Here is a 15718-nt window from a genome sequence, read left to right on the forward strand (position 1 = left end):
TTCCGTGCAGATGGATTTACTTTTCAGTGGCATGTGGGCTTGATGTTTGAACCTGTGAATCAGACAGAAAACCTGAGACCCACTAACACCTCAGGGTCCTTCTTAATCACAGTATAGGACCACAGGAAGTGTTCTCTCCACCCACGAGAAGGTTGTTAATTGTATTCTTGAGGGTTTTTTGACGTTTACTGTATTTCTTGTTATCTGGGTCTCTACTACTCTTTGAAAGAGCCAGTACATACATTCTCACAGTTGGGCAACCCACATCCCTCCATCCTAGCAGCAGCAGTAGATGCAGGCTTCAACACCTTTAATAGCCTCTTTCTGAATCCTGCTGCTAAATTTAAATTCTGTGTGATATGGCGATATACGCTACATTGCACTGCACGTCTGATAGCATGCAAGATATTAGCAAAGCAGTAACCAGGAGGATGCTGTTAGAGGTAATGGGCCTGTGATAAGAGTTCCAGAAAGTCAAAGAGGCCTTTGTGATTGTTAAATTGCATGGGGAAGAGGCCAGCAAATTCTTGTGGACATTGTGAAGGAGAAGCATCTTTGTTGGACTACTCTCACCCCCGTCCATCAGTCTCAGGGAGAGGCAGGGAAAACAAACTTCCCAAACCCTGAAAAAGGTTAGGCTGAAGAACAGACTAAGTAAGATACACATGAGTTCCTAGTACTATAAGAAACTTAAAAATATGCATGGCTGTTCAGGAACAGCAAAACATATGAGACACGGGATGACTTACTCAAGGATATGTCTAGTACTGAGGCAATTCGAGCCTATTTATAAAGACAACTACATCAAAACACAGCATGGTTTAAGATAAAATGTTTATTAAAATGCCATACAGTTCTAGTGCTATTTTTCTTCTATTGGTAGCACCTTTCATCCAAACACAGGATTGATAACATGCTGTGTGAGGGTGCAGTCAGGGAGCCACTGTGTCCAGACACATCAGTACCACTCTGGATTAATAAAGTAAATAAAATCATACTCATTACTTTGTAGTTTATTTCTCCCTTCCCACTTATTCTGTACATGAATAAACAAACCTTCCACACTCTTTTCCATGGACAACATATAAAAAGTGATTCAATTCACATTTGGACCTTACTTTATTCTTTGAAATATGAAGTGTCATTGTTTCCTATTATAGATTTCATCTGTTTATATTTATCACAGTAAATCATTGCTGGTTAGTGTTCTCTGTTATAATGAGGCCAGCTTTAGGCACCATGACTGTGGAAGGTACGGCCAGGGCTATAGTTGAGGGTTACCATGTATTCTGAAATATTACTTCTGGCATCAAAATATTGTGATGTTGTGTCACAATGGGCTGGATTCCAGTCCCCTCACTCACTATTACATTACTCCATAGATACTTCCATTAAAGTTATGGAGTGTGCTACTAAACCGAAATAGAAGTGTCAGAATCTAGCCCTGTGGAATTTGGATTTGGGGTCTTCCCCAAGTGTCAGGCCCCTGAAATCCTAAAACCAACCCACATGCAAATATTCCTCAACTGCATTTTATGAGCATTTCTTCCTGTATTGTTTCTTGAGTTTCTTGGGTGTGAGATGTAAATGAAAGCTCACATGCAGCTCTTTTTAAAAACAGACTATAATTGTTTTGCACATGGCAGAAAAATAGCTTGTGCTTACTCAAATAGGGAAAATATTTGAAGAACCTTTTAAGGGCTGCAGGCAATTTCAAAATGATTAGCTTTTAACCTCCTCTTCACTGCTGCTCTGGACTTTATTAGTTGCTCTCTTTGGCCCTTCCCCAGTCTGTCTAATGCCTTCTGTGGGGATAGACAAATCTATGTATTTGTCTGAGCATTTATAATTTTTGCAGCATCTGAAAGAGAGCCCTTTGATTCAATGGAGGCTAACAGAAAACATAATGGTGTTCTGCATAGGAAATGATGTACACAGACTATCCCCAGTAGTAGAACTTAGAACTTCTTTATGCCGAGCAGAGCTACTCACAATAAGCTCCTTCTCAAGAGCTACTGTAAATTTCAAGACAGCATATAGACTAGAGCAGACAAGCTAAGAAAGTCCTTTGGGAGACAACGTAATATGGCTTGAGTTAAAGAGTAACACAAAAGCTGGCAGCAGCAATACTAAGAATCAGTAAAACCTGAAAGAGTTCATCACATATTTAAATTTATTACACCCACTCGAACAGCTATTACAGTAGTTAGTAATTTTATCTGCACAAGTTCATCTGTATTTGGACTTTCAGAGAATAGAGCCATTTGCAGAGTCCTGTTGATTTAAAAGCCAAAGGCTGAACTGTTGTAGTGCGACACATTGCAACACAGTGTTTGGAAGTGATAAGAAATTCATTATTTTAGATTGTCAAACATGGGGTTGGGCTTGTTAATAATACTCAGACACAAGTTGCCAGGGTGCCAGAGCAAAAAGAGTGAGAAGAATGCCTCTGTGGTTGCAGTCCAGTGACTGTGCGGTAATGCTGAACACAGCTGTTAAAAGAAAGTCACACACAAGCAAAAATTGCCCTTTTCCTGATTAGCATCACATCCATATTGACTATTTTGGGAAGGAAGTTGGATAGGTAAGACAACAACCAGGCAAATTGCCCAGAATGTGGGACAAACTTCTCCTGATAGGGACATTTGGGAGGACAGCAAAATACAGGTGATCGCATTCTGAGTGATAAAGGCAAAACTGACCTCAAATTCTTGCACCTGATTTTTCTCCAGTTGATGCTCGTCACTGAGCGTGAGTCCCTGCTGGTAGTACAGCATGGATGGATCCCTGTATTTGACATTAACACTTACACAACAAAATAAATTATACAGAAGTTTTTTAGACAGTGGGAAGGTGATTTTTATTAGCAAGTGAGTATCATAAATCACTTCAGTGCAAAGAACACGAGGCCTCTCCTAAAGGGTTTCTTATTTTATTTTTTTGACAATGTAAACTTCCAACTTTGTTAAAAACTACAGACTTTTCATATACATAGTCATACAGTTCCCATTGTTTATATGTAAAACAAAACCCCCTTTTCCATTTAATCAAGTAGCACAACTGAATAAGGAATATGTATTTTCTTTTATCAGATCCAAGTTATAGCTTCAGGAGGTCCATAAGAACAATACTCCGTTCTAATCCTTTTCCTGAATAGCATTTCGTTTCCCCAAATGCATTCATTTCTATAGCTGGACTCACACCTTAAGCAGAAGTATAAAACACAACCATTCAGAACAGCTGAAATGGTGCTTTCCTCACTTTCAAACTCTTGAACTGGATTAGAGATCCCAGCATCATACCAAGCAGGTCTACACTAGAAGCGCTAAACTTGTGCAGCTGCACCAATGCAGCTGCACCTCTGTAGTGCATCTGGTGAAGATGCTCTGTGCCGATGGGAGAAGACTGCCGTCAGCATAATTTTTCCACCTCTGTGAGAGGCGGTAGCTCGACGGGAGAGAGTCTCCTGCCGCCATAGCACCAGTGTGGACAACACTTAGGTTGCTGTAACTTGCATTGCTCTGAGGGTGTCTTTTTCACACCCCTGAGCGATGTAAGTTAGATCAACTTAAGCGATAGTATAGACCTGCCATAGTCTATAGTACAGTATAGTCTAGTGATGATTCTTCATGGTAATGCCCAGAATGTACGTGAAGTTCTGATTACAAAGTTTCAGTGTATCCACATGGGCAATAGTCCATCTCTCAGTTTTGTAGTCTTATCTTAACTCTACTGTAGTCTCTCTGCCATGAGCAGCTCTCTGGATCCTATGACCTTCATTATTTCTCTGGTTCCTGTTACTGTCTTTCCCAGATTTCATGCCCACTGCTGCTGTCACTGTTCCTCCCACCATGTGCTCTTACTGCTTGTAAATTCCCATGCTGAAATTATAATTGCTCAGCTTGATAGCTACGGGCTGTCCTAGTCTAGCTCACCCCCTTGTTTCACAAAATGCTCTGAGCAAAACATTCTGTCATCATTTGCTGTCATTTACTAGCATCTAGTTCATATACCACTTGGCCTTTTTCCTGGTGATTTGATCCTTCAGTTCAGAATTCAGGCTCCCTACATATCTAGTCTGTATCGCTATCCACAGTTTTATACCACATTTATCACCGTGGCACAGTATCTTCCATAGTGGCCAATCGTAACAGGATCTGACCACTAGACAGTGTTATTGCTATTCCTTAATCTGCCACAGCCCTGCCTGTCTAAACACTGTTCTTTTTAGCAGTGTTCTCCGATCCTTCCCAGACGATATATCTCCTGCTATAGGAATCAGTCCAGTTTGTTTGCTCTCTCATCTCTTTTAGAAAATTACAGTTCTCCATTCCCCTAACTGGTGTAAGGCCTTTCTTTCAGTCCAATGGGAACCCTACTGTAGTTGTTTTATTTCTTCCTTGTCTGAGGGGGAGGAGACCTCACCTTCTAGCTTTTAGCCTGGAGGGGGAATAGATACCCTGACTCCACTCATGCTTACCTTCTTCTATGAGCCTTAGTAGTCTGATCTCAGATGGGCAGAGGAACTTTTAACACTCAAGGATGCATAGAGGATGGCACATGCAGCGCCTCATTCTAGTGGGACTAGAATGTCCTTAAAGGGTACAATCTTGCTGCTCTCATTGGGTAGGAGGTGGGGTTTGAGGAACACATGGAATGTGGAGTCTGAAAGTAGCCAACACCCAGAACTTATTTTTTTTTACTACACGGACTCCAAGAGCTGTAGAAAAATACCCAAAGCTTTGATACTATTTGATATGAAAAATACAACTGATCAGTACCGCAAACACTGGACACATTACATCTACAAGTCCTCATGGGTGTGATTGTCTTTTGCTCCGTGGCAAGGTGGACCTAGGTGTCTCACCCACTGCCCAGGAGATATTGGGAGTTGGGAAAATAGGTTACACTCTGGCTCTCACATGCAGTAACATTTTTGAAGCTGTATAGCAAGTTAATTGATTAATTTACCCTCTCCGCTCTCTCTCCCCCTTGCCCCTAGTACATGAAAAAACGCAATGGTCATTGTATGCAGTCACTTCAGATATACTTTTTCAGTCCAGCCCACCTTGCCAGCTCTGTGGGTGCCAAGCAGCATGAAGCTCAACTGGTTTAAACAAAAATGACAGAGTAATATAAAGCTCAAAATTACTTTGAAATTCTATCGATGTATGATGGGCTACAAAGAAAATTATCTTTTCCATCCTGAGACCTTGTGAGGAGGCCACACAAGTGATGAGCAACAAGGCTGATCTCAGCCAGGACGTCCCTTCTTGTCTGCTCGCTGGAGAGGAAAAAAAGAGCACTTTGAGTGATGATGCCACTGCAGTCTGCTTGGTTTGATAGCACATTAGTCACAATGAAAGAGGATCCTCACATAAAGCACATCAAAGATTTGGAGAGTATATCCTAGCTACGGTTTTAGATCTCTAACTCAAAGGCACCATGCCTGCTTTCCTCCCAGCATGTGAGGTTGGGTTAAAACACTACTGAAGATTCTCAGATATAAGGTTCCTAACTGTGTACAAGAGCAGATTAATGAGGAGGAAAGAGAAAAGACAGTCTGTGGGGAATAGATGAAGGAGAAATAACAAAAGCCATCAAAACCCTCAAGTCATAGGGAGCAGATATGCAGTACTATGTTATTTTTGGTTGAGTTTTCTTCACAACTTATTTCACATGCAACCCATTCTCCTTCGCCCTCAGAAAAATCTCTTTGGAAATGGCTCCCAGATTTATTCTGATAATGAGAGGATAACTGGAGTTGATAGAGTATCTCTATGTGGTTTCAAAGCCTATTGTAAGTCCTTGGCCCATTAATCCAGAGAAGAGCATGTGAAATGTTGTCACTGTCTGTAGTTTTTTCTTTTCATGTTACAGTATTTACAGCTTTTAGGAGACTAGTTATTACCATTGAAAAGACATTTGAAGGCCCATTCTATAAAGAGTTAACTTTCCTGGACCGGGGAATCTTGCTGCTCATATTTAGCTGATGCAAGGTCAATGACAAACACATCAAGGAAGTCAGAGTTGTTTTATTTTTCTTGTGAGCAGGTCAAATAAAACACTGCTGATGCTCCATTTATCTGGTGAGACCAGCAAACACTTGGCAGCTAAGGAAAGCATACATTGGAATCTGGCACCAGGCTCCCAGCACAGCTGTCAGCCTGCTGACTAATCACTTCGTCCCAAGTTAATGCAACTGCAGGTTTTTAGCACCCTTTCATCTCACATACCCAGGCACACACTCTTTCTGATAGAACTATTGATACTAATGATGCCATTATTAAAATTTTTTTGTCTTTTTTGGAAAGAGGGTACTTATTTTGGATGATTTCTTCAGTATTTTTCTAATTCTTACAATGTCCTTTCAAGGTGGGAGCTGTCACTTCACACTGCTGCTTCTAGTAACAATCAAACCATAAAAGAGGGCCCTAAAAAGATTAGACTGGATTTCCTTGTTTTCTGTGATTTTGGGAGGGTTTTTTAAATATTATTGTCAGTTTATTTTGGTTTGAGGAATTAATATTCTAGCAATTGCAAGCATCATAAATGCCACAAACCTGATTCTGTAAGGAGAGCTGATTTACCGTAGGTTTGCATTATTAGATAATACTTGCAATCTTGTCCGCAGAAACTATTTAAACAACTCCCAGGAACAGTGTTAAAATATAGGTGGAGTTTCTGAACTCTGTTCTTGGCAGCTGTACTTTATTAGCTGCACTGTGCCAGGGTGGCACTGCTAAGCTAATATAATACTTTTACAGAAGCATTATGTATTGTGACAAGCCAAACAACCTCCAGGACTCTCACTCATCATGACTCCCATTCCAGATCTCATCCATTATATGAATGAAATATGAAAACACTTCTCTGTTTCTCAAAGATATTAATAGACTCGTGGGAACGGTTCTGCTGTAGAAAGGGAAGTGATTAGATCTGCTTTGCATGTTCAGTCCCAAATAGGAGACCATGGCAGGGCTACCCACTTTGTCTTTAGTGGACCATTTTTTAAGAACCAATAGCGTTTTTGAAAATGAATTACTTACATACCTAAAATCAGTCATTAATGGTACCACAGGATATATCAGTAGGTAGACAATTTGCTGACTATGTAATAATGCCTTGCATTTCTGTACTACTTTCTATCTGAAGATATCAAAGTGTTTTATAAACTATAATGAATTAAACCTCATTACCGTAAGACAGGTAAATATTGTTGTCCCCGTTTTGAAGATGATGAAACAGAGGCATAGAGAAGTCAATTAGCCAGATCAGGATCACTCTGGTAGTCCATAGAAGAGCTGAAATTAGAATAGAGGGTTCCTGACTCTCAGTTTGTGCTGTAGCCACAAAGCCATCTTTCATATATTAAGCCCTGGAGACAGTTGGTAATCTGCAGGTGGGATCACTGAAAAAGTTGCCATCAGGGATGCTAATAGGCTAGCATTCCAATTCTGTTCCTTTGTATTTTCCTGCCTTCTAGAACCAGTATTTCAAGCAATTGTGTTACAGCAGTGGAATGGCCCAATCCTGAAGTACAAAGTGATGAGCAATTATTTAAATAGATAGACACTGAAGGGTATTTGAAAGATACATGTGGACGCTAGCAAGAAGGGGGCACTTGCATTGCTGCCTGTCTCTGTGATTCATTGCTAATTATCAGCACTAAGAAATTCCCAACTGCATGCATGGGAGACTCTCACTATCTTTAGTGCCAGGCATTAATGATAATGATGCAGATTTTAGCACAAAGCTGTCAATTTGTACTTAGAGGAACTACCATGCAGAATTTGCTCCCCACAAAGGAGGAGCGAACCATATGCTGTAATGGCCCCTAATTGGTTTTAAGGACTGGGAAGAATGCTACTGTACTATAGAAGCATGTAGCTGGGGGGTGAGGGTGGGGGCGGGAAATGACTCTGGAAGCAGGGTTACTTTAAAGTTAGGGGCATATTTTATCACAGAGTCTGAAACATTCTTACGTATTCTGGGCCAGATCCTCAGCTGGTGCAAATGGATGTAACTTAATTGAAGTCAGTGGAGCTATGTCAATTTACACTAGCGGAGGATCTGGCCTTCTATATCAAAGTGTTGTCTTCTTACTGAAACTCTTGTCTGGCATATTTTTCTTGATTTTTAAACTTCTCCAAGGCCAGCAATAGATTTTTTGGACCCTTGGAACATTTGAAATCTCTTTCCTCCCTTCTCCAGGCTATTTCCCACATCTTCGATATTCTCAGACCCAGAGCAATTTCTTTTCCTGGTAACACATTTACTTCTCAAAACGGACCTGATCCCCAGCAGTGTCATTTGTTTACCAAAGGCAACTCTTCTCACTGCTTGTTCCAGTTTTCTTTTTTCTCCACAGAAAATAAATATGGGCCAGAGTGTCCCCCCGACATTGTTTGTCTCAACATCCCTCTTTTATTGGAGCAAATTATCGCTCTTTTGCTGGCTTAAAGGTTGTGGCAGTGTTGAACATTAAATAAGATCTTGCTCTATCCAATTGTACAGTGAAATTCAAGGCTGATTTCTTACCTGCAATGTTTGGCCAAGATCCTAGAAAACATGGTGGCATATCTTGAAGGTAATGTTCTGTAAGCTCAATTGAAGTCTGCCCTAGTCAGGGTCATTAATGATGCATAAATCATAATGATAGAAGTGTCCTATCCTTCTTGGTGTTTTAAGATCCAGCAGTGTCCTTTGGCATGTTGGGTCATCAGATCCAGTTGAACTAGCTGAAGAACAGGTTGGCTATGACAGTTTTATTATAGTAATATGACAGTATGTAATAAACTGCATATTGGTCATACCCCATTGGTTAGTCTCAGTCTCTTGAGAATTCTACTTGTCACTTTTCATGTATTTCTTTCTTTTTTTTTTTGTAGAGCCATTTCTCTGGTGCTCATCATGGTAGCATCTAGTGCAGAGGTGGGCAAATTACGGCCTGCGGGCCACATCCAGCCTGTGGGACTCTCAGCCTGTGGGACCCTGCGCTCCCGGCCCGGGAGGCTAGCCCCCGGCCCCTCCCCTACTGTTCCCTCTCCCCCGCAGCCTCAGCTCACTGCGCTGCCAGCACAATGCTCTGGGCAGCGGGGCTGCGAGCTCCTGCTGGGCAGTGCAGCTGCAGAGCCCGGCCTGACCCGGCGCTCTGTGCGGCGCGGTGGCATGGCTGGCTCCAGCCAGGCAACATGACTGTAACGCCGCCAGCCACCGGTGCTCCAGGCAGCGCGGTAAGGGGGCAGGGAGTGGGGGAGTTGGATAGAGGGCAGGGGAGTTCTGGGTGGCGGCAGGGGGTGGGGGTGTGGATAGGAGTTGGGGCAGTCAGAGAGCAGGGAACAGGGGGGTTGAATGGGGGCAGAGGTCCTGGGTGGGGCCAGTCAAGAAGGAGAGGGCATTGGATGGGGCGGTGGAGGGCAGGCTGGGGCAGGGGTTCCGGCGGTGATCAGGGGACAGGGAGCAGAGGGGGTGGATGGGGCAGGAGTCCCAGGGGGGACCATCAGGGGGCGAGAAGCGGGGGGGTTGGATAGGCCGTGGTGGCTGGGGCACGCCTGGCTGTTTGGGGAGACACAGGCTTCGCTAACCGGCCCTCCATACAATTTCGGAAACCGGATGTGGCCCTCAGGCCAAAAACTTTGCCCGCCCCTGATCTAGTGGCTGGAACACTTGTGGAGTTTCCCAGGGGTCTGCTCTAGCTGCGATACTTTTCATGCTGCTTTGTGGGCCCGTAGAGTCAGGTTTAGAACAAGAATAGTTTAGATTATCACTGCTATGCAGATGACACCAGTTATACATTTTCAATTTCCAGACATGGAAATTAATGTACTATACAGTGTGAAAGGGACTGTCTTACTGAGCAAAACAGCAAGTTGCAAGCAAAAATCTGGATAAGATTAAACCTTAGCAAAGTGAAATTATACAGATCTGTTGAGGTTGAAAGCATGAAGAGTGGACATTTTGCTAGCCTTCCCAGTCTGTGATAGGAAGATGTTTCAGAAGGTCAGTCTGTCACATAGCCTCGACATGGTCCTTGATCAGAGTCTAACACTGAAGTTCCTGAATGGAGCCTGATTCTCCATTCTCTTGTAGTCTTGGTTATCACTTGTAGCTCTTCAAAGTGGGGATAAAATGCTACCAAAATGCAAGGTGCTGGTGAAACAGGCTCCAGAGGGTCAGCAGTAGTCAGAGCTGCTCTATTTCCTTTGAATCAATTTAATAATATTGCCAGACTGCACGTCTTTCTCTGGCACCCTGACCTGATATCCATAATGCATGTCTTTGTAACCCTGAGGTTGGATTCCTGCAATGCATTCAATGTTCTTCTGTCTAAGAGTCACGTATGGCTGATGCAGAATACAGCAGCATGACCATTATTAATGGTCAGTACTGTGTGGCTGTCTGAACTGCCTATGCATTGGTGTGAACTAGGGTTAAGATTTTGTTTTTACATTTAAGGCTGCATCTATGTTATGAGGTAGGGGTGAGATTCCTAGCTCACGTAGACACACACTAGCTCTCATCTGAGCTAGTGTGCTAAAAATAGTGGTATAACCACAGTAGCATGGGCAGCGGCAGCACCATGCTGGCTGCCTTGAATACAAACTTGCCTCAACCCTTGGGTAGGTATCTGGGGCTGTTAGCCACAGCTTCTGCTACCACAGCTACGCTGCTATATATAGTATGCTAGCTCAGATGAGAGCTAGTGTGAGAATGTCTGCTTGACCTGGGAATCACACCTCTAGCTCATAGTGTAGACGTAGTCTAAGTACCTTACTGAGCTTTTGGCGCCCTCTATAGAGTAATGTCTTGCTTTCTTAGGCCAATCAGAGTGGGTATTCTCATCGCAGGGCTTTGTACGGGTAGTTACTACCCATATTTTTGCTTAAATAAAATGCTTAAAATAAAAATACCATTTCCAACATGCAATAATTGACTTTAAGACATAAATCCATATACTTTTGTGTGTGTTGTTTGCCACAAGGATTAAAATGCATGTCTATGTTTTATTTTGACTGCATGGTCTAGCATATTTAAACAAGAGAAGTTCAAAATAGCATTCATTGAACCATATCCATGGTTGATGGTTTTTAAAAAGAAAGTAAAAAGAAACATGCAAGAATTTTTATACTGAACCATCAAAGTCCAATGAACACTTTTCAAAAACATGGTGCATTCACAGTCCTGGAGATAGTAGGGGGATAGAAGATTATCTCAGTATCAGTTGAAATAGAAAAACATTTGTGTCGTTTAATTTTTTTTAGCATATTGGCTACCATTATAGTGGCAAATATAGATTTCCAGATGTTTGTAAAGAGTTCAAGAGTTATATTTTATACGTATGGCTGTAACAATGATTTCTATTCAACAGCCTAGAAAAAACATTTTATGTCACAACAAGAAAGAAATATTACTGCTTTTTATCCCTCATCCCCTTTCTAGGAATTCTGAGTACTTTAATCAATGCCAAACAAAAATGATGGGCTAGAAATTAAAACCACAGCCCCCAGAGGCAGGATATAAATGTGCAGATGTTCTGTGATGTTGAAGAAGCTTGTCAGACAGACACTGACAATGATTTTCTGAGAAGGACTAAGAATCTATTAACGTAGGACACTCTCAGAACACTGGCTCCCTTAACCACTCTGTCAGAAAAAGCATTTGTCTTTTCACATTTCCTAAAAGAACTGTCACATTGTGAGTTACTTTGTTCTCACCATTTCATTAGCAAGGCTAGTAACTAGAATCTATTACTGTAAGGAAATAAAGTGAGAAACGCCCATCTCTGATTTACTGGACCTATCACATGTGCACACTACTGATTGGTCCCCAAGTAGTGAACAAACTTCAGGAGTCCTCTTCCAGTCAGGCTTATTATTTCAAGTATTTATGTGTCTCTGACCACTGCTCTATAAATGGGTGTGCTGAAAATTTTGTGTTTCCCAAATTTAACCAATTAAACAAGGAGATAGATATTACAATTAATGGTAAAAGCAACAACTGGTGAGTTTTTAAAGGCACTCACTGTGTCTGGGTACATGTCTGGACATGATAATAAACACCTTAGCACAGAAAAGGGATTGTATACTCTCCTTTACTAGTCTCTGCTGCACTAGACTATCTCTGTTAGTGTACAATTTCTGCCTCTGAAAGGGGATCCCTGACTGGAATTCTTTGGCAAATATAAATAAATTCCAGCTGCTCTCGCTTCATTCACTGCATTTTATTTATTGTTTTACTCAAAACACACAAGGCCAGATTTCCTATGTGGTCTGTTTCCTTTCTGCCCCCAGGCAGTACAAAGGGGCTAGATATTGAGATGAGAATTCTCCCAGTGCAGGGAGTGCTCAGTTATCATAAAGTCAATGGAACCAGCTCCTATGCCCAGTTCTGGGTAGGAGACACGCCAAGAGGCAGGAAGGCAGTGCTTAATTTGTGCCAGGGCCGAGCAGTTCACATCCCCAGCACCTCTGGGCTTGCCAAGTCAGTTATGAAAGTAAAATAATTACTTGAGCGCCGGCACCTAATTGCTTGAGCCCCGGCACCTTTTTCATTACAAATTAAGCACTGTAGGAAGGGGACATATTAGGGGTGGGAGGGAACGTGGGTACAGTGCTGCTATGCCAGTTCATATCAGGCAGATGGTCCTTTGTGGACCTTTAACAGATGGCCTAAATGAGAGCAGTGGGGCTGGGGCCAGGAGCTCCACAGAACAGAGAATTAGGAAGCTATAACTGGCTTTCTGACTGCCTTTCCTCTTTCCTACACTGAGTTGATCTCAATTTAGGAAAGAACCTTACCCATAAATTTCTTGTCTCAAAAGACTTGGCTCAGGTATCAGATCCTTTCTTTCTGGGTGGAATTAGTGAATGAAAAGAAAGCACTAGATGTAGTATATTTGAATTGTAATTAATTATTTGAGACAAAATATCTCTCAAAATTAATTCATATTAGCTTGAATAAGGAGACTATGATAAGACCAGATATGGATTGAAGGATGTAAGCAAGGGTAATGATAAACAGTGGTGTTCTGAGCTGGGAGAATATGATTACTGGGGTGCCAGGGTGTTTGGCTTGGGCTCATTTAATATCCGTATTAATGGTCTGAAAGAGGAAGTGAACAGCCGTTTAATTCAGTTTGCATTTGATACTAAATTAGGAGTTGCTGCAGACACCAGTGAGGGCAGAGAAATAAATCAAAGGCATCTGGAAACATGGGCAGTAAATAACAAAATGAGATTCAGTTTGAAAAAATGCAAGCTAATATCTGTGGAGGGAAACCATCCAAAATGCACCTATTCGGTGATAGAATCCTGAAAGCAGTCATTCTGAAAGTGGTATAAGGGTATTAATGGGCAAAAAACGACATGAGTTTCAAATATGATATTACAGCCAAAAAGTCAGTGTAATTTAGCTCTACATATGCAGGACGAGTGCACCAAGGAATAGCAAGGAAATGGTCCCTCTTTATGTGGCTGTGGTGAGAACACACCTGCAATACTGTGTTCAGTTTGGGGCTTCCCATTATCAGAAAGATACAGACAAATTGGAAAGAGTTCAGAAAAGAGCCGTAAAAATGATCCAGCACCTTGAGGAAGTATTGACTTATGAGGAAAGATCAGAGAAGCTATATATGTATAACTTGGCTGAGAGATGGCTGCAAGGGGACAGAATAACAGTCTGCAAATATTTGAAGGGTATAAATACCAAGGGGGGAGGAGAATGGTTTAAGGTGATCACTATGAGTAATGAGTTTAAATAATAAACAGCAACAATAAGTTAGGAGGACAAATTTAGACTAAATAGCAGGAAAATCTTATAGCAGTGAGATCTGTTAGGCTGCAGAGTAGTTTCCCATGGGATGAGGTGAAAGCTCCATTCATATGAGTCACGTAAAACCAGGCTGGACATATCACTAGAAAATGTACTGTACTGCAGGGAAGCTTCCATTGCCTGGGGAATGGGTTGGATGACTTAATAGGTCATTTCCATCTCAGATGTTTATGGCTGTCTGATACTTTAATATGTGTAGTCAATCAGTGAAAAGAATATATTTTCCTGTAGTCTGTGGGTCCATAATTTAGTGACCCAATCCTGCAAAAACTTACGGACGTGCTTAACTTTTAAGAATGTAAGTCATCCTATTGACTGCTCACATGTTTAAGCATACACTTAAGTGTTTGCGGGATCACAGCCTCAGATCTAGCAGAGTTCTGTGTAAATATAGCTGTGCATATAGCTAACTAAATCATCTCTATTTAACTAATATGTGGAAAGAATACAAAAAAGTGGTGTCAGCAGAAAGCCCCAAAGAGAGGTTACTCTATGGGGGTTTTTTTAGTTGACTGGTGACAAGTACTATGGAGTACATGCCAGTTTACTAACTGTTAATCTTTGCCATCTTGCTGCTTTCCCCTCTGAGATAATGAGTATTCAGTAGACATTGTGAGACTATTTTCTATATTCCATTTTTTTTCTAAAATTTGATATTTTTGAACCGTCTGATTTGAGATGTACTCTTAAAACTTCTGTTAAATATGAAAAGGGCAACTGGAAATGAAAATATGATCCTTTTCTCATAGAAGGAAGAAATGCTAGTGGCATATTAGTATGGAACTAACATTCAGTTTGGGTATTTTTCCCATTAAAAGAAAGTTATTTTCAACCCATCTGACCACTTATTTTTAAAAACAGCAAAGCCCAGGTTGCCAATATTCAGACAGCTGTGAGCTAGGCCCCCTAAAAATAGCAGAAAGTGCAACTGGTTTTTTTGTTTGTTTGTTTTATGTTGTTTATTTGTTTTTCTTTCCCCCTTGGTGGGTTGTGTGTCGGGCTGGCAGCAGTGTCGTGCCGCAGCCCAGTAGCAGAACCTCAGGAGTCTCCAGCAAGAGGTCAAGTAGCAGCAGCTCCAGTGAATCCGAGAGCAGTTCAGAATCTGACTCAGAGAGTGAAAGCAGTTCGAGTGAGAGTGACGGCAGCAAGCCCTCTCATTACTCCAGCCCAGAGGTAAGGACTCCTGTGCTTTATGATTCAGGGTGGCAGCTGAGATATTCCACCCACTCGGGCCCTTAGCTAGCCAAGAAACATAGGGAGGCTGTGGGGAGGCCAAAAAAAAATGGAATGGGGGAGGCCCAGGGATCCCCTGTCCTTGGGTCATTCTGAAATGCATTCCTCAACAAAAGCATACACAAAAAGATATGCCAACTAGGGAAATGTGATCTAGATTAAATTACTATAAGGTGGATACATAACTGATTTAAAGACTGTATTCAAAGAGTAGTTATCAATGTTTCACTGGCAAACTGGGAGAATTTATCTATTGAGATCCCACAGGGGTCTGGTACTAGTCAATATTTTCATTAATGACTTGGATAATAAAGTCAAGATTATGCTTATGAAAATTGTGGATGACACCACGCTGGGAGAGGTTCCAAGCATTTCGGAGGATGGGGTTAGAATTCAAAACAACCTTGACAAATTGGAGCATTGGTCTAAAACCAACAAGATGAGATTCAATAGGACAAAATTCAGAGTACTACACTTGGGAAGGAAAAAGCAAATACACAACTACAGAATGGGGAATAATTAGCTAGGGTGTAGTTCTGCTGAAAAAGTATGTGATAGCTGTAGAAGATCACAAATTGAATATGAGCCAACAGTGTGATGCAGATGCAGAAAGGCTAATATTCTGGAACGTATTGCCAGGCACGTGGCGTGT

The 15718-nt window shown here is 41.7% G+C and overlaps 1 protein-coding gene across 3 annotated transcripts in view; it reads left to right on the forward strand.

Annotated features, from left to right (window-relative positions):
• The window catches only part of AFF3 (ALF transcription elongation factor 3), a 478017-nt gene that overhangs the window by 392005 nt on the left and 70294 nt on the right, over positions 1–15718 (forward strand). For 2 of the 3 annotated variants that reach the window (XM_084641601.1, XM_084641602.1), the window contains one exon: positions 14841–15006. In XM_084641601.1, the coding sequence (XP_084497727.1) occupies positions 14841–15006 (166 nt within the window). The remainder of the gene's footprint in view (positions 1–14840; positions 15007–15718) is intronic. The other variant, XM_084641603.1, reaches the window with a different exon arrangement.

The sequence above is a fragment of the Lepidochelys olivacea genome (assembly GCF_965140295.1).
Source record: "Lepidochelys olivacea isolate rLepOli2 genome assembly, chromosome: 1".
Taxonomy (NCBI): Eukaryota; Metazoa; Chordata; order Testudines; family Cheloniidae; genus Lepidochelys; species Lepidochelys olivacea.